Source organism: Haemaphysalis longicornis, unplaced genomic scaffold (assembly GCF_048455015.1).
Source record: "Haemaphysalis longicornis isolate Haplotype H1 unplaced genomic scaffold, Haemaphysalis longicornis Haplotype H1 scaffold_1, whole genome shotgun sequence".
NCBI lineage: Eukaryota > Metazoa > Arthropoda > Arachnida > Ixodida > Ixodidae > Haemaphysalis > Haemaphysalis longicornis.
In genome coordinates this window covers 276148855-276175650 of record NW_027526203.1, presented here as the reverse complement: position 1 = coordinate 276175650, position 26796 = coordinate 276148855, and the positions used below count along the sequence as shown (strand labels likewise).

At 45.4% G+C, this 26796-nt stretch overlaps 2 protein-coding genes across 3 annotated transcripts in view; both read right to left on the bottom strand.

Annotated features, from left to right (window-relative positions):
* Positions 1–783: 783 nt before the first annotated feature.
* On the bottom strand, positions 784–4431 carry LOC144146425 (DNA excision repair protein ERCC-6-like). The gene is made up of 2 exons (XM_077678382.1): positions 4067–4431; positions 784–4001 (listed from the first exon to the last, which is right to left on the bottom strand). The coding sequence occupies exons 1-2, from the start codon at positions 4161–4163 to the stop codon at positions 952–954; spliced, it is 3147 nt and encodes a 1048-aa protein (XP_077534508.1). The 5' UTR covers positions 4164–4431; the 3' UTR covers positions 784–951.
* An 8533-nt stretch (positions 4432–12964) lies between these two features.
* The window catches only part of LOC144146409 (ribosome biogenesis protein BMS1 homolog), a 46786-nt gene continuing 32954 nt past the window's right edge, over positions 12965–26796 (bottom strand). For both annotated transcript variants that reach the window (XM_077678366.1, XM_077678372.1), the window contains exons 17-25: positions 26563–26751; positions 24577–24757; positions 22710–22768; positions 21356–21478; positions 19277–19372; positions 15134–15185; positions 14196–14371; positions 13342–13500; positions 12965–13274 (exon numbers count right to left, since the gene is read on the bottom strand). In XM_077678366.1, the coding sequence (XP_077534492.1) occupies positions 13074–13274; positions 13342–13500; positions 14196–14371; positions 15134–15185; positions 19277–19372; positions 21356–21478; positions 22710–22768; positions 24577–24757; positions 26563–26751 (1236 nt within the window). In that variant the 3' untranslated portion in view covers positions 12965–13073. The remainder of the gene's footprint in view (positions 13275–13341; positions 13501–14195; positions 14372–15133; positions 15186–19276; positions 19373–21355; positions 21479–22709; positions 22769–24576; positions 24758–26562; positions 26752–26796) is intronic.

Below are 26796 nucleotides of genomic sequence, written 5' to 3'. Positions count from 1 at the left end.
GTGTCCGTCTGTCTAATTGTCGTGAGGCTCTATCATTGCCAGCCTACCACATCTACTCTGCTTGCAGACCGTACAACCACTTCTCCCATTACAGTAACCAGACGAAACAGAACCTGAAAAACTAAACTTCAGAGTTACAACAGCCATTAAAGCAACTGTCACTACCTGTCTGGCTTCTGAAACAACACTATAATCTATGAATATATATATTTTGTCAAATCTGCTAAATCCACCAAAGTTCCACATAAAATCACTAGAAAGCTGAAATCCGCTATAGAAAAATGGAAATGCTGAGGTGCCCCCCTCACGGCAAATGGCAGTACGACCTTCAGTTATGTTTCCGTTACTAATAGAAACTGCCATTACCCTGGAACTGTTTTGGAGCAGACAAAGCAATTATTCAAATTAACACACTTTGGAGCAGAATGGAGCAGGATGACCCTTTTGGCGCAGCAGTTCCACCACTGCCATCAAAAAAGGAACTAAGAAAACAATGCGAGGAAAGTGCCAACTTGACTGGCTTTGGTCTGCTCATGTTTTACATTACATGCTACAGAACAACGCAACTCGTCAAAATGGACAACCCAAGAGTGTGGCTGTTAGACCAATAGGCCTAGGAAGGCGAGTAACGAGACGAAAGTTTCACGGGAGGGGGGGCAGACTGGGTTCGCAACATTAAGCACAAACACATAAAACATAGTGCAAGAAGCCTTGGTCCTACAGCAGCAGGCATGCTGACAGTAATCCCATTCTTGACTCCAGTAATGACACTAATGCATCCGCTCAGAGTGAAATGGTTACATAAATTGTATTTACAAAACATTCTGTGCTTGCAGAAGTTGCAGAAGGCATTGGCAGTGATACAAACGAACACTACAGGAGAATGTGAAATTAAATTTGAAAATGCAGTTTGTGAAACTTGTACACATGAGAGCAGTCCCTCAAACCACGTCACGGAGTCTCCTCTCCACTGTCCAAAGCTTCCTCATCTCGCCAGCCTGTCATGACAATGTCGTCATCTGCCCCTGACTCGGCGTCATCTTGTTCCCCTTCCGATGATGAAGACACCAGGTGGACAGAGGTCGATGTACGGCCTGCATGTGCAGCAGAGCCTTTCGAGTGGTATTCAGATGATGCAGCATGGGCGTCCTGGAAGGGGCTGGATGGGATGGCATGCTGGTCACGCTGGCAAAGCCCGACTTCATCGTCATCAGAATATGACTCCGTACATTCCCCTTCACTTTCAGATGAAGAGGACACCACGTGCACCGAGACTTGAGCCCAGCCTGAACGGGCAGCAGGGGCTTCCTGCTTCACAGGTGTCGATTCCGCAAGGGCTGCCTGGTATGGGCTGGCTGCTGGGGTGCTGGGAAGTGGTGACGGTGTCTGCCGATGCGGCGAACCCACAAAGAATGGTGCGGTTCGCTTGGAAGGAGGAGACTGCAGTGTGCTATGAAGCGGAGACTTCCCAATATATGCCTCATGTGGGGACGACGTATTGCCTACCTCAAATTTAGGCCGAAACTTTGGCGGTGTGGCCGAGGTCTCTTGCATGGTGTTGCTGGCAGCACCATCCTTTTCTGACAAGGTAGATGGGGAGTGTACCAGGTGCTTCACGTCTACACTAACACAGGAAGACTCTTTGACGGCGTCATAAAAGTCCTCATCTTCATCTGAATCAATGAAAATTGATTCTTCAGCCTCACTTTCTGGAAAAAGCTCTACGTCAGAGTCTTCAACCACGACACTGCTCTTCTGGCTACTGTCATCATCACTGTCATCAGGTATAAGTACCACGTCATCCACATCATCTAACATGACACTGTCATCATCGTCGGGCACCACAATGGGAAAAAGGTCCCCGTTTTGGGAACCCACCTGTGGCCCTGGTGGCCTCACAGTGATGTTTTGTGGAACAGTGTATGTTTCACTGGCCATGTTATCCCCCAGGACCATGTCGGACTCGGCCAGGATCAAGCGTTGTGCCATTTTAGCGCGCTCCTTCACGTGTTGAATCTCACCTGGCACAAACTCCGTTTCTGGATCTGCCTCAGACTCTTTCGAGAACATGAGGTCATGGTGACTGACCCCGAAAATGCCCTTACTTTTCAGAATGGCAATGTGGTCATCAAGAGCACGGCTTGTGTCCTTGCCTCGTGAATGCATCGCTGCAAGCTGCACCTGAGTGCCAGAATAGTTCGGGTTTTCGAGCGTGAAAAGCTCCCTCAGCTCTTGCTTCGTGAAGTAGCGCATGGGGTCTTTCTGCTTTCCAGTTGTCTGGTTGATAATGGAGTCCTTGAAGATCTGGCGCCGATAGATCTTCTCCTCCACTGTACTGCACGTTATCAGACGATACACCACAACATTCTTCAGTTGTCCGATACGGTAGGCACGGTCAACAGCCTGAGCATCAGTGGCTGGGTTCCAAGAGGGATCATAAATGATGACCCGGTCAGCGGCGGTTAGAGTAAGGCCCACCCCGCCAACTTGACTGGTGAGGAGAAACACGTCGGCCTTACTCTTGGTTTGGAAATTATTGACTATTTGGTCACGCTCACAGAGCCTGCTGATTGTTCCATCAAGGCGAGTAGTTCTGAAACGCCTGTTCTTCAGGATTCGCTCAATGATGTCCAAAATCTTTCTTGATTGGGAAAAAATAAGTGTGCGGTGCCCTTCATCTCTGAGGATTGACAAAAGCTGCAAAACAAATGTCATTTTCCCAGACTCCTGAATCAACACATCATCGCTGACATCGTTGATGGACATTGATGTCCCTTCTTCTCTCTCAAGAAACCGCTCAATTTGCTCCTTTGTCATGTTACCATACATTCCAATCTGGACACATGCTCGCTTCGAAAGGAGCCGCGGATGATCACAAATCTTCTTCAGTACAGTGAGCTGCACAAGAGGAGACTTTTTGGTCATGAGGATATTGGCCACTTCCGGCGACTCCAGGAATTCCCGGTATACCTTTTTCTGCAACTCAGACAGGTAGATCCAAATGACGAGGTCATTCTTTTTTGAAGTGAAGGAAAGCTTAGAACGCATCAATGCTTTTTCAGCTTCGGTGTTCTCTTTGTTCTCGAACACCTCTTTTTTGGTCCTCCTGAGAAAGTATGGCTGGATCAGTTGTCGCAGCTGAGCGGCGATCTCAGTGCCCAACAGCCGCTCCCCTGGAGTGGCGTCCTTCTCACGTGCACGATTGATGGGGTTTTCGTACTGGTTCCTAAATGTGGACAGTGAACCCACAAGTGCGCCCTGATGAGCAAAATTGAACAGCGCCCAGAGTTCTTGGAGGTTGTTCTGGACGGCCGTTCCTGTGAGCACAAGCCGATTCTTTGCTGGAATGCCACACACTGCTTTCGTAGTCTTCGTCTGGTTCTTGATCTTGTGACCCTCATCAAGAATAAGGTAGGACCACACAAACTTGCGCCTGTCTCGCGTGCAAAACGGTTCACTGTTCGCTTGCGTCAAGCCATAGCTGGTTATGAGAACACCACCACGTGCCTGCACCGTGGACAAGCTTTTCTCCCGTTCTTTCTTGGTTCCACCGTGGTATTCATGCACAGGAATGCCTGGCGCCCACCGTTTGAACTCTTTCTTCCAGTTGGCGATAAGTGACACAGGCACTAGGAGCAAGACACTTTTGACCAATTCACTCTCAAACATGCCGGAGAGAAAAGCAATTACTTGTATGGTCTTTCCTAGGCCCATGTCATCGCCAAGAATGCCACCTTTATTCTTCAAGTAGAGACCCCACATCCACAGCACTCCTTCTTTCTGGTAGCCAAACAGTTCCCTTTCGACACCTTGGTAGAGGCTGAAACCCTTGCCAATTTCGACCATGTCTGTGTTGCGATCACTCATGTCTTGCTCGTTTCGCACGAATTCTCGCATCTTTTCCACTTTTCCCTGTAGTTTTTCGTCGGGCTTACATTTGACAGCTTCCACATAGGCGGTGAGGGCCTCGCCGATTTTTCCCTCCCTCAGAAGCTGCTTGCCTGAAACAGCCGACAATGACGTGTCAAACTCACAAAACAGAAACATCACTCCGAGTTGTACTGACCTTTGGACTTCCAGAGCTTAAAAGGGGAGAGCTTCTCGTCCACCGAGTCTGTCTCGCGACAAGATGCCATAGCAGACTCTTCAGTGCATTTGGCCATTAACGGATGGCGCAAAAATCCACTAGCTTATGCAGAACAAGCGCTTCGGAAGTACGTCGACGACTTTCAACGACTGCCGACCCATTGCGGGCCCCTGAAACTTCGAACCACTTCGAACTGCGTTGCGCAGCGCTGCGTGCTGCAACATGCAGCCGGCAAAGCCGGCGAACCAAGCGAACGGAGCTAATGGAGCTCACGCCCTCACGCTGCTCACGTGATCCTCCCGAGTCCCTGGTTGTTTCGGGAGGTTATGTTTTGGCGCGCAACTACGAAGACCACACGAGGCGCTGCTTACTTCCGGCCTTCCAGAGCAGATAACAATCTGGGAAGACATGCGAACATAGAAGTCAGACTAGCACAAAAATTCCATAAAGGGTTTCTATTTTTTTCTGGCGAGGTAGTTTTTTTTTTGCTCAAATCCATCTTTTCACACTGTCTGGTCCAGGTGTGGGCTGTGGTTGTGCACCGCACATGGAACAGACCAATGGACCAGACAACCTTTCTCAAGAGAGCAAGAAATCGAACTGACAGGGAGATAATCAAAACGTTCTTTATAAAACGAGCGGGCGAGAAATGTGTTAGCACGTCGCCAGTATAAGTGACAAAGAAATGTCATTCATACACGATGGCCTGTAATCGCCACCAAGTTCAGAATATGCAGCTGTCCCATTTCCCTTGCAACTCGGTTTGCGCCTGTAATCTGGTGTGCCTGCTTTGACAGCCCATCTACATTGATATCTGCTCTGTTGATCTTTGCTTACGAAGGATTGTTAGCACCTTTTACATTTGTTAAATGTTTCACTTTGAACACTCTCTATCTTGGTTCTATGTATAAAATAGCGTAGCTTCAGTTGAATATGCACTTGGCCGTTGCCCCCCCCCATATATGTCAGTCTGTATCTCACCTCATTGAAATCTGCTTAGCACCGTACCTTTCGCCATTAGACCATGCAAAAGGGTTTGTGTCGAAACAGCTATTAAAGATTATCAATGTGCAGTTTTCGTTAACTTGCAAAACAAATTTGTTAATTATTTATTTTACTTGTAGTTCTGCAAAGAGAGGAAGAAAGAGAAGTCTTTAATTATGGAGGAGCTTGCTTTCCTTCACGTCTGTAATGAAACCTGGAGACGTCAACCCTGCTAACTGTAGTGCTTGCTACTTCTGATGCAGTGAAGGATAAATTGATGAGCAATGTACAGGAGATGTGAAATAATAAAGAATAGAAATAGAGAGGGAATATGAAAAACTAGGTGGAGAGCACCCTCTCACACACGCATACATATGGCCTTATCTGCAGGCACACATGCATGCAGTACATGTCACTTAGTCCAGATTCCTGGACAAGTGCTTTAACACTTTGAAAACTGAACTGCAGTAGTTCACCCTTTTGTCACATTTTATTACTTAATAACTGCAGTAGTTAGTAAAAAATATGCACAGAGTGTGATCAGTTTGCAGCCTTGCCTTTCTGAGGAGAAGCTATCAGCAGCTATGCAACAGTTATGATAGCTAAGGTACTTCTTGGCCAATGTCCTGTAACAATGACGACAATCACGTTGTCTAATTCCCTTCAATGCCCTTTTTGCAGTGAACTAGAAACAATTGACTACTTCCTTTTAATAATTTTCCGCTATTCCACAGCTCCACCTCTCCTTTTCATCTTCTGTTGCAATTTTCATCAGGTGACCTAGGTTTTTGCCACAAGGCTGTTGTGTCCGTCGTCAGTCTTTTATTGCAATCACTGAACAGTTATCCTGCAAGCCATTCGATTCAGCCTCCTACCTTTATTGTCTTATTGCTACTTCAATATTACTGTTTTTTTATTATACTCCCTTAAAAACAAAGAGAGGTCTGCTTAGTTTAGTTACCTAATATCAGCTTCTTGGTCAGTTTTTCACTACTGCCTTTTTGAACGAATTAATTAATCGAGTGAGTAAGTGGCATGGTAATCTCCTAGAAAAGTGTAGCTTCTTGACCATTTCCTGTGTCTACAAACAGTTGTTTTGACTGCTCACTGTCTATGCAGGCGGCAGCAACAATTATGATGGCTTCCATTCATTTTCTTAGCCAATAATCTGTGTCAATGAAGGAGATGAGGACTCTTTCATGCAGGCTACAAGGTGTTCCAAAATAGTGGCCACAGCTGCTGGCACAGCAACATCCTTGCTTGTAAGCCTGCGCATCTAAAAATCGCAACAGGCCTGTAAAAGAGGCCCAGCAATATTTTCATATGAAAGGTGTCTTAGATTTCTGCTTGATGTTGCCAGCCACAGCAAGCCTACTAGTGATACAGAGAACCATACTGCATGGTTGATTATGTGGGTACAGTGGCACCACACCATGGTATGGCCTTTATCAGATGTGAATGCCTTTTTTTTTTTAATATAGAAGTGCTGCTCCCTGTCTGCCATGCCCTCAGTGTTTGGATGAGGCCTGCCCAGCTGCTCTGCCCACTCTGCGGCTTGACGAAATGCTTTTTAATAAGCATCCTGCTTTGTCTCACTGCCCCATGCTATGTTGCAATCAAAAGTCCAGATCTGAAGCAACCTGTGCACATTGCACTCACAGGAAGTGAGTGACCTTGTGCATAGCCCAGGGGGCATTTCAGGCTGCATAAAGCACAATGCAGGGACATAAAGCACAAGACGAGGGACGATGAAAGAATGACACGGACAGATGCTACTTCCAACTGAGATTTTTTAGGTAAAGGGCGCACGGACGCATATATATAAGGTTAGTAGAGACAGAGACAAACGAGAAAGACGTAGAAAATACGTCTTTCTCGTTTGTCTCTGTCTCTACTAACCTTATTTTTTTCGTGCTCTGTGTGAGTTTTTATCTTTTCAGACTATATATATATATATATATATATATATATATATATATATATATATATATATATATATATATATATATATATATATGTCAAAACACATTTGTGCTACTGAGAAGCCCGAGCACAGAAACACCAAGTCATATGTGAACATATGACATTACGTGTGTGAGCACACCTTTAGAATGTAAAAAGTGGAGACACGAGGCACCTCAACTCAGATAGCTGAATTTGTGCATACGCATCTGCTCTTGGTGAGAATGTCATAATAGCGAAACGTGGCAACCAGCTTACAAGGGAGATTACTGAGGCTTTCAGAATAGCCCGCCTCAATAAAACATGCAGCATGCCATCTTCAAGGTTATCACCGGAGGAAGTTCTGTATCTGGCCTCTTTGCTGATACATGCCTCTAATTAATCCAGATACTTGTTTCCTGCATCGTTTTTTTTTGTACTACCTCGTGTAAGCTCTTGTGCTACCTATTGCAAGAACCTCTGTCAGGCCATAGCCTTTAGCTCTTGCCACTGACGGAAAAAAATGAATAAACATGAACTTGAACTTAAACCTTAGGGCATGAGCTATGCAACGCATTTAATGTCATTCAGTTGTTCTCACGTGACTTGGTTTTGTGTGCTCAGACCTCTCGGTATCACCAATGTTAAATGTAAGCATTCTTTATGTAATAAACCACAGTTGGAAGTAGCACTTGTCAGTGTTGTTCTTCTGTATCCATGCGCTTTACACGTTCAGTACTAACTCGCCTAAAGGTTTGCCTTAGTCTGAAAGCAAGGCTGATGGTCAGTAAGTTGCTAGCATTCAGTTGCATGATGGCTAGATATACTACTTGCAGCAACAGTAGTTGCTTGTTAATGCAGAAAAATTCCGAAAGCGTGAAGACAGTATTGTAGTCCCATGCGCTTTCCCACACTACGATATACGACATCACAAATCATGAATGGTGAAACGGGACTGGTGCAGCTTGTCTAAGCACTTTCCTAGAACAAGCATGAAATCAGGTAAATGTAAAAAAAAAAGTATGCGGTAACTGCGGCTGAGAACATGTGCTCCAGAAAGGGCCAAACTTTTGATTCATTAAAAAGACTGCTTTGTCCCAATAACAATGGTACTGATTTTATTGCAAACTTCAAACAAATAATGGAGATGTTAAAGAAAACATATGAAGCAGTGGCGACTCCCCGGACACTTTCCAGCGATTTCTCTATGACAGCACAGAATCTTCTCAGAATCTTCTCAGAATCTTGTTTGTGCCATTGGTGGCCGCCAATCTAAGTCACCTTCAAGAAACATGACTGAGCGATTGTAGTGTGGTCTCTGGTTCCATTTGATTGTTTAACTTGAATGCAAATGCGCAGTTAAGACACTGATGGATATGTTTTTAGTGTTAGCCCATATCACGTCACTCCGGCTCTCGACTACCAAGCTGCCTGTCGGTGCTTCTTGGTGGGGAGGGTGGCCCCACCAACTTTCCGCCTCCTCTCGCAACATCAGCCACAAAAAAATGTCACCCTTGGTGTCTGGACACCCGCCCACTGTACATTGACGGGAAATAATTTTGCCCATCAGCACTCTCCTCCCAGGTCCCAGAAGAACAAGTGGAGTCCACAACATTGGTCACATTTCAGGAAACTACACAGTACTATCGACCCGACATACATTATTTCCTTCAACCTCACTCCAAGCTGTTCAAATCAGAAGAAACGACTCTCCCTCGCATCCAAACAGATACCTTCGACCATCCAATTCGCTTCCGCCACAGGCTTCCCATTCGATTTACTGCAAATGCCCTTGTTGCTCTAAGCCTGGCAAACTATAACTCACATTTTATTAGAGTGTGCACATAACACTGACCTCCCACCTTTCCTTCCCCCCTCCCCCTTCCCGAGATGTGGGAGAACCTGATTTCCAACGATTACCTGGACGTCCAGCCACTTCTGGCATCTAGGGCACCGGTCAGCGGTTCGTCACTTGGATTCCCGGCCTAGGGACCCACTTTCACCTTATGGCTCATGAAAGTTTCATGCTACTATACTACTATGTTACTGTAGCGCGAAATTTAAAAGTTTGTCAATATTTCTTGGGGTTTTTTTTTCGGTTAAAAAAATATCTTTCATGGTTGGAATGGAGCCAAGAGGGTACTTCAACCAGGCTAGTTCTTTCAAATTGAACAAGGTCGTATTTTTGCCTTCACGGCCCCTTTAAATATTGTTTCTTCACTACAACTGCTGGTAACATTTGTTTTAGTTTCCATTTCGTTCAATGTTTTGCATAGTTGTAAGTACCATCAGAGGACTTATGCCAGTAAATGCAAAAGCTATGGCTCCTTTTCACTGTCCATGTTTATTTAACCACAACCACCAGCAAAACTCTAAGGTTACTGTCACCGGAGGATAAACTAAGGGCCCAGCAATCAGCCCCCCCCACCCCCCCGCAGGGTAATCACGTGAGCAGTTTCTACTGCTTCTTTTAGGTAGCAGCACTGCCCTTTCTCGAAATTCCATGACCTTATAGGCGGTCCCTCTCCACGATGTGCGATCTGATCTTTTGCATCAAGTAAAAATGTAAGAGAAACATGATAAAAATTATAGTTTTAATTATTTATTTCTACACAATCAAAGCATCGTTTGTCATCAAACAAAACCAAAACCAGCTTTGAATAGTGTACCCTCCAGTTCAGTTAAAACAGTCATCTAGCCAGCCGATGAAAACAAAGCAATGCCTGATCTCTGTCAGAAGCATTTTCGTTCTTTCAAAGCCACATGTTCTTTATGAAAATTACACAAGTTGACTCATATCATCTAGATAATTTCTTTCAGCCTGTCTGAAACCAATTGTCCAATACTTCCAGTTTAAATGCGCACGTCATGATTTCGTCATGTTCAGTGCTGCTGAAACACACTCAAACTTTCAAACTTGTTGACTACACCTGCAATGACATGCTGATAGAATTTTTACTAACAGAAAAAGAAATGGAATGGAAGTATATTATTTTTAAAGACGGCACAAATGTGGGCCAGTTGCATGATCTTGCATTGGGACAAGCAGCATGCAACAGCGGGATGAATTGTGAAAGCAGCCAGACAAAGTACTTACTGACAGTTGACTTATCACTCGCAAGTGCACCTACTATCAGACAATGGGTCACTTGATAGACAAAGCATTTGAAGACCTTTGGAACACTCTTGAAACGACCTTGTAGCACAGATATTAAACAAGAATGGGCAGACATGCAGTTCAGGATTCATGGGATGCCAGTGGCCCAGTGCCAGTCCAAAATTGCACACTGTGGCCATTCTTTGTTGATCGATTCATCCCACCCGAGCTGTGGGAGAACCTGGTGACCAGCAGCGATCTGGATGTCCAGACACTTTTGGCCTTCAGAGCGAAGGCTGCCCGCTCATCACACGGCTTCACTGGCTCAACACAATGTTTTTCACCCGCTCACTCTCAACTTTTCACAAGGTGAACATTTGGTAATAGATGTGACATGCAATGCTTCTGAGCAATAAGTCTACGCTGAATGGGGCTACGAGTACGAAATTTTCAGATTGGCTTCGTAATAATAAGCTCCTCCTTATTGTGAACAAAGTACATTGCCTCTACTTCGACGGATACACCAGTTACACTGCTTGCCCCTATACTTTTGAATCATAAGCACTGGAACGACCCTCAAAACAAATTCCAGGGGGTATACTACTTCAATGAAAATGCTCACTGGACGTACCATGCCAATCCTATAAAAGGCAGCACAGCGCATGTTGAGTAAACTACGATTTTAACATGAGCTTGGTCGCAGAAAAGCTGGCATTTGTGGTGGTGCGACATGCCAATCCTGGTGGTTTGATTGGAGGAGTGAAAAGTGTCCATCCGTAGCAAACTCTGCCAAGTGGTGCTGCAATCTTGACATCATTGTTTGTCCAGAGAATGTGTGTTCAGTGGCAGGAATGTCTTCTGCAATGAATGCGGTGCTGCCTGCCAGTGTGGAGGGGCTCTTTTGAGTCGCCCATGTTCTTCGTCTGCTCCTGCTAGCCTTTCGCGTTCCACTTCAAGAGGCAAAGCTCAAGCATCCTCCGTTTTTTTTTATTCCCTTTTAACCTTAAACACTGCTATACTTAGCTATTATTCATTTCATAATTCACTATTATCTTTTGGCATTTGAGAAGTCTATTATAGTTCAATAAAATGGCATATTGGACATTGGCCTGCTGCACTGCTTCTCAAATAAAGGTCCGCGAAGCCATCTCTGGGGTCCGCAAACCCCTCGTCTGCAAAAGAATATTTTTTTAATTCGCCCGCCCCCCCAGAGTCCAGTCTAGCTGTGATGCATTCACAGTTCCTCAGAAGACCGCACAAAATTGTTTTAGTCAACCTCTTTGCCTCTTTCCCCACAAACGGGGGACAAGTTTTTGTAAGAAGCTTGATTGAGCCGGCTGAGCACGGACTATTTTCCTTTTAAGTTTCTCAGTGATCTTGTAGATTGTGGGGAAATATCGGCATGTGACAAAGCCACAAGTATGGCCCAAATGAGCACACTCTATTGTAAAGATGTGTGAATATGAATTTGGGGCTCGAATAGGATACAAATAGTAGTAAAAAAGGCTGACTACAAAGCCAATGGAATATTTTCAAATACGAATACCTTTGCTTTAGTGTGTATGAAGTGTCTAAAACATTGCTACTTAGGCAGTTGTGACTTTACACATGTGCTAGTCCTCAATAAGAAAATACAAAAATTAAAAATATGAAATTGCGACAAGCCCATGTCAAAACAATGTATCAGAAATTTGGCATACAGTGCCATGAAGAAATGGGAATTCCACAGTACACAGTTCTTCCAGTCATAGGGCCTTGCTAGGCAAACTAGCGGCTGGTATGGTCTAATAACTCAATTCTTCATTCATGCCACTTCATTGAAAAAGGAATTTCTCTTCGGCTTATAAAATCTGCACAAATAGCGTTACAGTTCAACTAACACGCTACAAAGGTATATGCTTGCCCTGTGCAAGGCTTAAATATTAGGCCTTTTTGCGCTGCTTCAGCGTCGTGGGGAAAAGCCAACCCATGGGGCATGCTGTGAGGCAGAGCCAACTTTTATTGCACTCGAGAACTTTGAACAGTAGAACTGTGCTGCGAGTTGAATCAAAACGCAAACACTATTTGGGAAGTGTTGGAATATTTGCACACTTTTAGTAAATTGTTACTAATACATAGGTGTTTACATAAGTCACCTGTCATGGGAACAGCGCATGAACTACACAACTAATAATGCCAATTGACTGCTTGAATATCTAAAGCAAGGTTTCTCTAACATCTGTCATCGAAAAAGCGGCAACAATTCTCCATCCCAAACTTCAATTTTCCATATTTGTCAGGGAAGAGCGCCATCAAATGCTTGTAAATGCCAGAATTGTTTTGCTCATTTAAATCTGAGCAGCCATTGTTACGAAGATGAAATAAAGGTTAATTTCGCCTAGTTTTTGCTACCCCACTCTCAACTGCTCAGTCTACTTCACAATGATTTGCTTCTATTTGAATGTACGTATACCTCACGTCAATTAGATCATCAACACACAGTTATGCAATTTTATTTACAATATTAATTTGCTTTATGACTCTTCACCCATGGCATTGAAAAATTAAAATGCACTACGACTCCTAACTGTGTAGATCTTCCGTATTCCTCGGACCATCCTTTTTTGCTCAAGTTGGTGAGCAAAACTGTATTGGCTCTGCCAACCCTTTTAGAAGTTTTTCACGTGCATGCCATATTTTGCTTCAGAGGCTATTAAAACGCCATTTCAGGTCTGATTCCCAAGAATTTACAGCTTTAAACTTGAGTTCACGAAACACTATCTTCTATACGTAGCATTGTAATAATATTCCAAGATTTTTTCATCTGTAGAATGGTCTGCAACACCCCACAGAGGCTGAGTAGTTGAACACAGAAAGCTGGCCTCCAGGACGGTTCTCGGCTGGAGTAAAACACTTTATTAGACTCAATGTACAAATATACAGGTGCCTGCTGCTCTTTGTACAAACAAGTGATGCAGCCAGTGCTCACACCTTGGGCGCCGGCTTCTTCAGGCGACTCAGGGCCTTGCACATCCGCTTCTTGACTTCCTTCTGCCGCTTGAGCTGCTGCATTTCCTTCTTGCGGACCTCCGCACGATGCTCCCGCACCTTCTGGATCGTCGCCTGCTTCAGCTGGCGCTGCTTCTCCCGCTGCACCGTCTTCATCATCTTCACCAGGTCCAGTTTCTGGAAGAAGCACACAGCAGGAATGAGCAAAGGCCTCTACCCGCTGTGGATGCACACAGCCTTTTACCTCTTTTTCAGGTGCCTCCAGGACGACGGCAACACGTTCAAGGGCATTCCCTCCTTCAGTCACAGACTTCACCTTGGGCTTATCTTTGTAAGGAAGACTCTTCTGCAGTTCCTTAGGAATCACAAGAGGCTTGAAGGTGAACGTCTTGCGTTCAGGGGCCTAGCATTGAGAGAACAAAATCATCCACGTCACCTGGTGGTTTGGGTGACACTGCAAATTATATCATATTTTTACCCGCATAACTAGCTTTGAAACAGAACAATAAACTAGCATGAACAGTAAGCAGAATCACTATTCATGCTGCTGTGACACTGCGCTCCCTTTAGTTGTCTTTTATTCGTGATGCACACAGAACGCATTGTGTGTGCACATAGGTTGCTGTGAAGGTGTTGGTGCCAGTGGCAGTTCCAGTGGGAGTGGTCACACGTACTCCGGAGACTGCTTTTGCAGATTGTTCTTATGGAGCTGGCTGGATGCGTGCTTTTTCGGCAACCTAACCAGGACAAGCTTTCGCAATCAAACCTTGACTATGCCTTATTTGTGTGACCAGAAATGGGGACACAAAAAATGTTGCCTCCATGCTCCTTCAAAGGTGAGACTTCATATGCACTCGCATTGAAACATTGTGTGGAATGGCTCAAATCAACAAGTGTGAAATGTAATGAACCAAATTTCCCTAAAAGATGAGCACTAAATATAGATGAAGCTTTTGCAAGTCGATTTTTCAAGAGATGTACAACAGGAGATTAGTGGGGTTCAAAAGGGGCACAGCAACCTAAACTTGGAAGCTAGCCTTAAAAGCAGGGCACGATGTGTGGCAAACAGGTCTGTGAGCCCGGAAATGCTTTGCCCACCTTGTACAGCGAATCAGTGACGACAGGTGCCTTGAGGCCTCGCTCGGCCCTTAGTCGTCCAACTGTCTTCATGCCCTGCCACTTGGTCTTCTCTTCTGCCGGCAAAAGCAGCGTGGTCAGCGTCATGTAGAAGCGCTGCACTGGGACCTCAGTCCACGCCTTGAGGAAGACCAAGTCTGTGAACACATGCAGGGGAGCAATCACTGCATTAGCGAGTATGGAGACGGCAGTTGTACAAGCTAGGTAGGCTGCAATATGAAGTGCCACAGTTTCTCACTGCAGTATCTGTAGAGCTCATCTGCACAGCTGTTATGCAAAAAACATCCCTTCCCGAGGGAAATGAGGGGGAGAAAAATGGCAAAGGAGTGCGGTCAGTCATATGGTTGCTATTCTAAACAAAATACTAACCCAGGGAAAAGGGTGCGCAATGTAGATGGGGAAAAAGGACGGACAGTACGAACTTGAACACCTCTTTGCCTTCGTACGCCTCCACCTTGAAATGACTCCACTTGCAGCAGAACAGGACTACAGGCCCAATGAGGCACTTTAACTGAACCCAAAAATATTAGATAGATAGATTGTGGGGTTTAAAGTGGCGACGCTACGAAGGCGATGAGGCGCACTGTAGTGGAGGGCTCCGGATTAATTTTGACCACCTGGGGGTCTTTATCGGGCACCGAAATCTCGAACACACAGGAGTTTTTGCTTTTCGCCTCCATCAGAAAAGCGGTGGCCGGGAATTGAACCCCCGTCCTCGTGCTCAGCAGCACAATGCCTTAGCCACTGAGCCACCGTGGCGGGTAACCCCAAAATATTAGCATCCTGGCCTTGCGTTATTTGGCTTACCACCTTTGCCTTACGTAAGAATGAGCAATGTTTTTGATGATGTTTGGATGTTAAAGGCGCACGGCGAGCAATGTTTTTCACTGGCTTCTTACCACTGAGCAGAATCTTGTCTTCGAAGGTTGCGCGAAACGCACCAGGCGGGGCCTGCAGAGGAGAGGGGGAAAAATCAAGAAAATAATGCTCCATGAGGGCATAGTACCTTAGCAAACTGCAGCAGGGTTACCATTTGGACAACTTTGGTACTACACGGGCATATGAGCTACTGGCAAAAAAGCCGTACCACCCAATCTGGCTGACTCCCAAGACAAGCTGACTCCCAGTGAAGTCAGCAGGGAGCTTCCCACAGAAGTCGGGCAGTGAAGTCAGGCAGTGATTGAAGCCTGGCTATGCTTTAATCTTCCCTTGCCACAACAAAAAGCATACATTTTCCACGACCCCAGAAATGGACCTTTTTCCAGTACCGGTCCTCCTAGCGGCTGCCACGGCAAACCTAAACTGGCAGTAAGTCGCGCCCCAAAAAATGTTTGGCTTTCGGGGAACTCGTGCACAAAATATCCTGGTCCAGCAGTCCCTCCAACACCCACCTGTCACCTGTGCCTTTCACATGAATGTCACGGTAGCAGGCGCATGCTCGTGTAACTGATCTGCAGTGGTCGAAGCGCCCCTTTTTCTTCACTTTTTTTTAATTTTCGTTGCTCCCTCACTGGTAGCCAAGTTGCTTGCAGCATGGTCAGCCTCAAACATTTTTGCCCCTTTCCTTTGAAAGCCTTTTTTGTGTGCAAGTACAAACTCACTGCTAACTGTCCAAAGAGAGGAAATAAAACCGTGCCGCCCTAGGAAGCATAGCCGCTCCCCAAGCAGCAAGCTGAGCTGTTCATTTCGACCGAGGCTACTGCCAAGAATGGCGGACCAGCAACCCGCGCATGCACAGATCGCTACTGGAGAAACGTCCATTATCAGTTATTTCAGCACCTATTAGACACCTCGCCGGACAGACGCAAAGATTGAGGATACAAGGTAATCTGCACCAACTGCACCAAATGCCTGTGGTGAGTGCATGTAGTGCCTCCGATTCTTTTTTTTGTTTTTTTTTTCCCATCGTTTGTTAAGCCATTCCCTTGGGCAGCTGGCTCTGTTGCAGATGCCATAGTTCAGAGGCCCCTCAGCGAGCTTGTGTCCCTGCAGCATCTTTGCAAAGGAGCTGTTGAATCAATGCACATTTCCTACATTACATGGCTGTCAGTATCTCGCTCATCCAGGGGCGAGACAGCTGAATCAGATTTGGGAGCAGTTTTTGGAGCAGCTAAATCTCGATTTTGGAGCAGAAGAACCTTGATTTGGAGCAGAAGAACAACATTTGTTATGTCACCTTACGAGCCTAAAAAATTAAATTTTTGGCAACTCCGCGGAGAAAAGTGCACTTTTTAGTCGGTTTAAATGTACATAACACTAAAACAGCATTTCAATAAAGTTTTTGCTACTGCACTACCTTTTCAAAAACCATTTTTAAATTCTTAGGCTGTATGCATAGATAGCGTGGAGTGCCGTTGGAAATATCAAATTGAAAAACTAAGCAATCGTAAGGCATTTTTGTTACGTGAATGCCGAAATTATTGTTTTTTTTAAATCCCAGACTCAGCTTTACACACAAGTGTAGGGTCACGGCAAAAGTTGTGCAAAGCAAGGGGACAGTCGTCCCACCCCATCAGCCCGCCCATTTCAATCCCCAAGGTGCACGTGTGCACTACGATCGTAATTTGAGTAACGTTGGTATGTGTAGCCACTCCCTTTTGGCATTAAATTTCACTTCAGATAGATGAATCATTATTACTAGCGTGCAATAATAGCCTGTCTCTCTATCAGGCACTGCTTGAACATTTTCGGCGATGTAGCCTGCGCCGCCACTTCTGCAGTGTCGATCGTCCTATACCCGCCGCTCACAAGCTCGCTGTCAAAGGCAGCAATAAGAGCGTTTTATAACACCGCAATGAGTCCAAAATTTCACTTCAAGCACGCACCGCACCTCATACTCAAAGCCTAAACACGGCGAATTTGAGGGCACAACGTTGTTCTCGATGAACTCCCGTCTTTCGAGTCGCCCAACTTCTCGTAGCAGATCAAACGACTATAAATGTAAACCCAGCCACCCCCATAACCAAAACTACGGTAGAAATCGGTGAAGAGCACTCTGCCTGAACCACGATCAACTGCTTCGCCTGCCTGCCATGTTTTCTAATCTTCACCTTACCAAGATGGCGGCGCCCAGTAATGTCGTTCCGGAGAAACAATGCTCCGAAAATTGCCGTTTTTTCAACTTGCACAACTAATTTGTCCCCTCAGTACACATAAGTATTTTTTCTACAGGACTTTGCAATGGTTTTCGATAAAAAAACGTTAAACACTCGCAGAATATAACATGTGCAACCCGACATTGCGACTTTCGGAAAAACTATCTCGGGGACAATTTTATGCCAGTTTTTTTATTGAATGATCCATCAATTAAACCTTTACAAACAGCATCACCTTGGTGGTGCTGGAAAATTATGCTGTCAGTAAGCATTTTTCCCCACTGAAACTGACGGGAGTGTTAAAATCCTTGGCTCTTAGAGTGTTTTGGAGCAGTTTGGTGCAATTTTTGCAAATTTCAAGCTTTTGGAGCAGCCTGGCGCAAGAAAACAAATTTGAATCAAAACTGCGCAATATGCGCAGCTGTCTCACCCCTGTTTCTGACAATGTGTGGGCTTCGTTATCAACTGTGGCAGGGCTTTACCACCTCCTGTGTTGATGCATTGGCACATGTACGGCCTTTGGAGTATTCATGCGGGCAGTTTGAGCTCGACCAAAGCACATGCTTGTCAGCATTATGCTGCAGGCGTGTTGTGGAAAATTAACACCAGATGAGCCACCTAGCGATAAGATAGCATTTCAGAAGTAGGACACAAGCAGAAGCAAAACAACCAACAAACGGTTCGTTTTCCATGCCCAAAAGATAGGGACTAGACTTTATGGTGGACTGACAGCTCAGCGGCAAAGTGGCTCCTCTGGGTTCGTATGCGGCAGACATCTCACAGAGTGATGAGGTTCGTGTCAACACGTCACTTGGGTAAACTACACTCAAACCTTGTTAAAGGTAACAGGATATAATGAAGTAATGGATATAACAAAGTAAATTAAATTCCCTCATAGAGAACCATGTATTTCAAACCTCATTGTAACGAAGTAAAATTGACCTGTCAATGAATATAACGAACTACATTAGTCTCCCCCCTCCCCCCCGAAAAACCCCGGCCACTATGCGGGAAGTATTCTGTGGAGTTCGACACTCGCTCGGCACGGCTGTTTTAAAACTCCTGCAGCAACCTCACGTCCATGAGTAGCCATGCCACGTGCGGCCGAGCGAGCCACCCTCCTCGCTCAGGCCACGTAACGGCAGTGAGAAGCAATGCAAGGTGGTTTCCCTCAACGCTGATGCCTACGCGGTCACTGCGGAGGAGCCGACCAACGATGGTATTGTCGCAGATGTCACTGGTCAAACCAATGCAAGCGATGGTGAAGACGCCATTGTCTCCCATGCAACACGTTCGATGTGCCAATGTCGTCGCAGGCACTAAATGTGGTTGACCTTCTACGTCATTTCTTTAGCGCTCATGACAACAGCGGAAATGGCATCAATGCGGTGGGCCATTACTAAGAAGGCAGTCGCTCGCTTGCGATGTCCGAAACAAACGAGCATCAAAGACTTTTATCCAGTAATGTCTAGCGAGCCATAAAATAGGCAGTGTGCGCGTTGAGCAAGCAAAATATTTGTCTTTTATTCAATTTTCGTCGCATGCGTGGTCGTGAAGCGGTACAGTGGGCCGCAAGGTGGTATGCTTTGTGGCATACTTCTAGTTGCGCACCGAACTGAGCATATGTTGCCGTAAACTGTCATAATGGATAAAATGAAATAGTTACGGCTCCCCTTCAACTTCGTTATAATGAGGTTTGAGGGTGGCTCTGTGCATGCTCAAACCATACCAAACATTTACAACAACTGCCCCACTTAAATGCAACAAGTCCTTGTTCTTGTGTTACAAAAGTTCAATGGAACAAAAGCCAGACAGCAGTCACGCCTCACACACACACACTGCCCTTCCCTGAGGAAGATCATCCATATAAAACACAGATTAAAATAGCAAACAATTCCTAAACTTGGTCACCCCAGAGCTTGCAACCAATTAGGCAGAAGAGCATACCCGTATGGCCTTCTTGATCTGTCCTCTGATTCCACTGACGGTCCGAAGGGCAGCACCTTCAAACTTTGTCACTTCGAGGGCAGATGTGAACATATCCTGCAAGCACGCAGAGGAAAATACTTTCTCAATAAGCAAGCACAATGGACAGCTCTGAAAACTCACCCTGGATGCTGTTTTTTAAAGTTTCCTTTGTGCGTTATTGTAAAAGAAAAGAGCCGGAGAAAGAGGTTTTGTCAGCAAAATTTTTTGATGTTGCGTCTACTATAGTGTACATCAGCACCGGCTGCCGCGACTTCTTAGTGGGGACCAAGTAGCACGTGGCTTCTCCACAAGCTCGGAAGAAATCGTGTTTTTATGAACGCCTTTCAACAATTTAGACATTTTCAGAACAAGACAACATTATTCAGCACAATTGACATATCTTAAGATGCAAAAGGCTTATTATTGAATCATTAAATAATAATAAAAAGTTAACAGCACAAAAACAAGGTTGTTGAATTTGAATAATGTCTGCATGCCTCTCAGACTGCCTTCACTTTAAAGCAGCTCCTATTTGCAATCAAGAGCAGCACCAGGGCAAGTAGAACTTCGTGTGAAGCTAGGAACTTTGTCCTCTTCAAATACAAATAGAACTCGCTGTGAGCAAGTGTTTGCAGTTTGCCACTGAAGTAGAAAGAACTTTTAATGGTAAAATGAGGCCCTACGAGACACTTTTGGTCTCTATTGGTGATTGCTGCCAATTTTTATCTATTGATCCCAATTTTACTTCGCAGAAAAAATTTATTTCAGACAACCACAATCTGTGAGCATGAATGCTTCTGGATGATCAATACGATTTTTACAAATGTTAGACATTTTGGTTTTTATGCAAAAAATTAAGGATCCCACTTGTAGGGAATCGAAATTCCACCACTAAGGTCTCATCAATGCTTTTTTGGGATATGAGATATCCTCGAGTTCAGAGCTGCTGCTGATTAAGTCTGGCAAAGCTGTGTAGCGCACTGCCTCTGTTATAGCACAGCCCGCAAGTTTCTAGCTGGCTTAAGTTAATGAAATTATTGCTCAGGAAATGGTTGAGCTAGAATTCAACAACCTCAGCCCACTTCTCAGTAGTTCCAAAAGGGCAGGTGGCTAGAGTTGACACATACTGGGGTAATCTTTAACATAAGCCCTGTCAACAGCACTGTTGAAAATCTCAGAAACGGCACAGATGTGACTCACTGTATCTAGGTTGCTTGGAGTACTGCTGGTTTTTCACATGTATGGCAATGGTACTTAGCTTATCGACAGGAAAACTTATTTTGCATTTTAACCACAATTTGTTTTGCAGGCCAACAATCCTCTTTAATTTATGGGTGCTTTCAGGAATGTTGGCAGAGAGCATGTCGGTCTCCATGACAACTTGGGGAAAGGTGAAAAAATCCCCGAGCGTCGCAATCACATTTTTTGTTTTCTAAATTTTCTTGCTCAATTAAATGCAGTCTGCATTAAAACTGCCATGCTTGCCAAACAAACACGGCACTCTATCAGTTCTGAACTTTACTCTTGCTTTTACAGCCCCTTCCATAGTGCTGTCAGCTATATGTAACATGACCACAAGCTAGCAAGCCAACCTTTACATAACAAATGGGGTTCACAGTACCAAAAAAGGTGACACAAAGAAGCAAGCAAAGGATCTTGAAAGCATCTGGCACATAAAGGGTTGACTAGGATGCATTAATCTCGTGAAAAGCTGCTTGCATGAGTGCATGCACCTAGTCAAGATTTTCACTACCATATGTACTAAACTGTTGATGATGGCTTTGCTCAGTCGTCTACACCCAGTTTTCAGCTACCATTACAGATCTTGATTCCAGAGTCACGATGACAAGTCAGTCCCTCATGCTGAAGATTAAATTCAAACGAGATAGCAGGGCACTGAGAACAAGGGCCCACTAAAACGCCCCCCTTTATTTGCTTTCCTGTCCCGTCTGTGTAAACACCCTCTTGAAGTAAATGAGCAGCCACTATAACCATTTCAGGGCTGGGCATAATACATATAATAAAAAAGGCACTTGAGCTACTAATGACAATAAAAACCTTCAGAAAGGCAGTCTTCTTGTAGATCTTGAAAGGGTTTGCAGTCAGCTTCAGCTTCTTGACGATCTGGGTGGAACGATCTAGGTCCAGGACGACCCCAGTTGCAGCAATCCTGAAGCTGGGCTGCACACCACAAAGAAGATTTAATTCATCCTACCAGCAAGAGACAGTTACAGTTTACAATTTTGGACAGGAGGTTCCGAGCAAAAGCAGGCGTACAACGTGGGTTTAAGCTGGGGAGGTCTAACGCATGCGACCGTCAGAGTAAAGTTCCGACAACTCAATCACGCACTCTACACTGCTCTCCCTGATCTAAAGAAAGCAGAAAGCTGGGGGAAGGGGGGGGGGGAGACGATTTATTTGTGTTACTGCGCCAAAGTAGTTCCTGATAAAACTGGTTTCGGTTTCAGTTTCGGTGTGACAGATACTCATTTACTACAGTCCAAGTTAGCTCCGTGGTTGAGTGCGCTGAACCACAATCACCGAGCATGCAGGCATATTGGAGTCTCCTTGCCTATGCTTCATTTGTTTCTAAACACAAGCCAATGCTTCGACTTAATAAATTGTACCGTGGATGATGCTGAAAGTACTGATGTACTTTCCGTCGAAGACCAGCAAGGGTGAAACTAACGTATACCGCTGCACTCTTGCCTTTCCAGTAACTTTATGCGGTCTTCCAGTCGCCAAACGAAGCCGGTTTACGCTTTGGGGACTTCAGCGTACCACTAAGGACCTCCGCCTTGAGCCGTGCGACAGTACGCTCGTTTACGCCGGCAAGCTGGCTAACCGAACGAAATGCGGGAACGACGGAGAGTCCCGGTTGTGCCAGTCTCACTCGGGCGTACACGTTGTTGAAGACCACTTGCTTCGTTTGTTTTGACAGCTTATCGTTCTCATGCTTCTTGAAAATCATATACGGCGAACGAGGTGGCGAGCCAACATGGAGCAAACTACTCCCGTCAACGAGGACGCCATGTTTTTTCTAAAGAGAACCTATGTGATACCAGTGGTGAACGCCGCAACCAAATAAACCTGAAAATCGAAAAAAGAATGCTCTCTGTTTCACATATTATGGCTAATAATTCAGTGTGATATCAATCCAAGGCTAAAAATTAAGAAATGTATATTTTTGAATAGATGTATATTTTTGTATATTTTTGTAGATGTATATTTTGTAAATGTATATTTTTGACCCAGAAAATTACTTTTCTTGAACTACTTCCAGCTGCACAGCGAAATGGCATGGTTCGGCCCTGTAACGCCTTGACTGCACGGCCACAGAACGTCGTCCCCGAGTATACTTTGATAGGCTGCTTCCAAAGGGCACTGATCAGGAAACGGAAGAGGTTCTTACAGTTGTTTCATGCACTTCTTGCAGTGCCAGGAAACCTGTTCCCTGGGGTGTGATGGGACCTGAAAAGAATAATGGCCCTTTAGTGCATTGTACTCCTGGTGTGAATGAGCTAAGCACATTAGCCAGCCGGCTCTGGACCACTCTTCCTGCACGCAATCCACGACAAGGCAAGCCTTCCCATTCCAGCTACAGCCAATTCACAAGTAGTCATTACACTGTTTATGCAGTGTGTTAAGGGGTTAGAATGGAAATTGAAATGGTCGGCCCAAAGATGGCTCCAAAGCTCATGCCTCCGCATGGCGGTGCTGTTGCTGTCAATAAGGTAAAAATGGCGTCCCCCGTGCATCTACCAACATGCTGCCCTAACTGTGCTGCTGTCGTACTTCCAGAAGTGACGGCAATTCATTTCTTTCCCGTTTAGGGCTGCTTAACAAGGAAGGTATTTGCCGGTTCAACGTAATGACGAGTGGCCATTACCTTAGGTTTACTCCTTTGAACTCTGCCGCGAGAAACTGCTTATTTTTACACCTTTGCCAGCAAAGCGGAGTCGGAAGCAGGGAAGTTTCTCAGCAGTGGGAGCCACTGCTTTACATTAAAGTTAAGCAAAGTTGGAGACGTGGTAAGTAGGCATTCTGAGAGGTGACCGGCCTACACAACAGACAGCAATTTGTTAGCATGTCAGAATCGCATCACTTTGCGAATAGTAGTATGCATAATGCAAAGTTTATCGTCATACCCGTGTGTTTTACCACCAATATCCCACAAAGCAGGGTTCACTTCAGAACTTTCAGTTAGAAACGAAAAAACCCGTTAGGCATCTTGCCTAGTTGAGTTGGCTGAATCCAGCTTTAACAAAAAACAGCGTTTTGAACTACCCAGTGTGTACGTACGTCTGTGCCGTGCAGTACACAGAGTGCATACTCTGCAAACTGCAGCGGGCACCCAAGCTTTCGTCTAGCTGAGCAAGTTTTGCTGTTTCTTGTGGTCTCGGTACTAATAGTTGTCCACATAAATTGCGAAAAAAAAAAACAAAAAAAAAACACAACTCGCAGAAGATTACACTTACGAACTTTGTCATTTTGAAGAGTGGCATTCCAACAACAGTGTCAATGGCAACCATGTTACTCTTATTTGTGCACATGTACCTATTAGAATCTGTAGTGACGATTAGTAGAGAAATGTATGGTCGCTGTGCGGACTCAATATCTTGCTAGCTTGAACTTCTCTGTTCATGTTTTTTCACTCCTGTTCCAGTTTGATGAATAAAAATGCATTTTCTAATAAAAATGGGTTACGTCAACTGCAAGATGGAACCCAGGCTATATGCACTGATAAAAAAAGTAAAGCAAGTTCATAACTAACCTTCATTCCCAGATATTTAGACACGGTGAAACTATATTCATTTAGACGACACAGGGCTTGTCTTTTGCATTTCTGGGCATTTTATATTTGATCGAGGCCCTCTCAAACGAAATTCTGGTGATGTAAAAAACTGCACGACTGAGCATCGCGAAAGATGTCGAAGAGCACCAAGTTCACTGCTCCCCGAACACTGACAGTGTGCGAGGTGACACGTGGCAATACAAACTGGGAAGACCATGTTGGCTCACTGGGCTAACCAAGGTGCCCTACCGTCCCCTTATGGCAGGCAGGCCCGCAACTTGAGACATCGGTGGGCAAGGGCAATGCTCCATGCATTGCCCTCCGATGCTACAAGAATTAGCAGCCTGCATTACACGCGTTCCATCTTTCTTCACTAAATCACTTGCCCCAACACAAAAGCAGCAACCTCCAGCGTGCACTTAATTTGCACCTACTGCGCAGCCCTGCAGCATGGAGAGGGCCTGAGGAGTGGGGTGGCACTCACCCCAAAAATTGGCATTGCAGTGCAAGTGCTTCGGTGTGTACTTGAGGAAACGGTTCCGCCCATTGTGGTCTTGCGTAGAAAACACAGGCATCGTCTGGAAACGGCGCCATCCCAGTGACAAGATGAGTGGGTCACTGCTCTTGAGGATGCGCTTGTACCAACGATGCTTCTTCACACGAACCTGGAAATTCCATCACTCTGGTTCGTGGGTGTGGCCACAACTTCAAGCCCAAGCATTGCAGTACACATAGATGCAGTTTGTAGCAAGACTGCTCCACAGCCGTCAGAACAGTACTTGGGATAAGCTTTCTGGGCTGCGCTGGGAACGCTTCGTGGTGCGACAGGGGTCGGTCCTTCAGTCTGACACCATTTCCTAGTTAGGGTGTCAGGTGACAACAGTGATGTGCGAGGGCGAAAGGGAAAGGGGGGGGGGGAAAGTTCTGTACCTGAAGTAAAGTAGTAATAGGAAACCCTCGCAAGAAAAGCTACAATTATCTGGTGCTTTGGCCTACGAGATTGTACAAAAAAAAAACTTTCATAAAGAAAGAAGAACTTCATTCGCAGGCCCCTGCAGAAGTCTGTCACATGCCCCTCCCCCTCCCCCTCCCCCCTTGTCTTATTCTTCACCTTCAGAAGCCTATGCACACAGATTTTTTTCACTGATCGTATTAGCCACCAAATAAGCGCACTTCACCATGTAAAGCAAGACTTTCCTTGGAACTTTTGTCATCCGGAATACCGACTGCCCATGCCTCTTCACATGACGAACCCGTTCTGCAAGCAAACTGGCTACTATTTCGCAAGTGGCTCTCCCACTAAAGGTTCGTGAATGCCCCTTCACTACCCAATATGCAGAGTTGGGCTATCTTTACCACAATCCCGCTCTTTCAGCTCAAGAAGGCCATGCTGAGCCGCATCAGAGGGTCAAATAAGGAATAACAAGCCAGTGTGGTAGGTGGAATGTGACAGCAAGCAAACAGACTGGAGGTGTTTTGCAGACAAGTCTGTTGGCTACGTTTTTCATTGGTAATAGGAACTGTATTAGTTATTTCAGGGTTAATCAAATTCACATATCTACCATTTGTCTCGGGTGTGTTACGCAAGTGGCAGCAAGAGCTACATTTTCCTAGACTGCGGCTGAAACTATCAAGATGCCTCCATAGTGCTGACCAAATCATTGACAAGTTCAGGTTGCACGCAACATCCCTGCACCTGCAAACTTGCCTCAAATAGGCTATATAATTAGGAAAAATGAGAATGGCCACGTGACCCACTCACTTATGGGCAGCTTTCGATTGGCTGACGCTGGCAAAAGCAAACGCAAGTTAGGCATGGGTTACAAGCTTGCAGAACGAGCTATATGAACTTAAATTTAGGTGCACATTTTTTTTATAGCAGTAACAATGGTGGGGTAAACAATGGAAGTTACGAACGGACACATAAACATACAAGCACCAGTGCGTGCTGTGCGCACTATGCTGGCCATAGCTCATAGCAGTACGGCACGTTGGGCTTGTCTCACACGACAGTGGCTGTTGGCATAAGTGATTGTTTTACGCAACCCTGTTTGCCGTGCCTACCCAATGTTTTACGAAACGATTACTATCAACCGTAACAAAAGTAAGCCAGGTCCAGGTACACATTTTGTCTAAAATATAGCGAGTGCGGACAGTGGACCTGAGCAATATCATAGCACCATTTGGAAGGACAAACGGCAAACAAGACAACAAAACACGTTTGGCCGCTCGCTGCAGTCCTAGTCACTGTACTAACAATTGTTTCAAGCACCTGCCCTGGATACGCATTGCTGATGTCATGAAACACACAATCGAACGGGAGAATTGAAATCTTGGCTTGAATTGTTTAATTTCTCAGTGATTAAGCATCCTTTCCTGCGGAACAAGCGCTGGGGTACTATAGAACATCAAATCTTTCGAATGAAGCCAAAGCGAAGCCAAGGTGCAGAATGACAGAGAAGGGCCATGCCTGGCAGTATCCCATGCGGCCCTCTCCGGCGAGCAGGCCCCCGACAATTATGGGGTATGAGGCGTCAAAGTGCTCCACTAGTTCGCAGGGCATCTTCCGCAGCTCCAAACGCAGGTACAGCCCTGCACGATAGCCCTCAAACTGCACCCGCCGCTTGTCCTCCAGGTCCTCGAATTCCTTCTGGTTCAACTGCAAGCGTGCCGAGATCAAGTGTGTCAATCACACATGCCAACT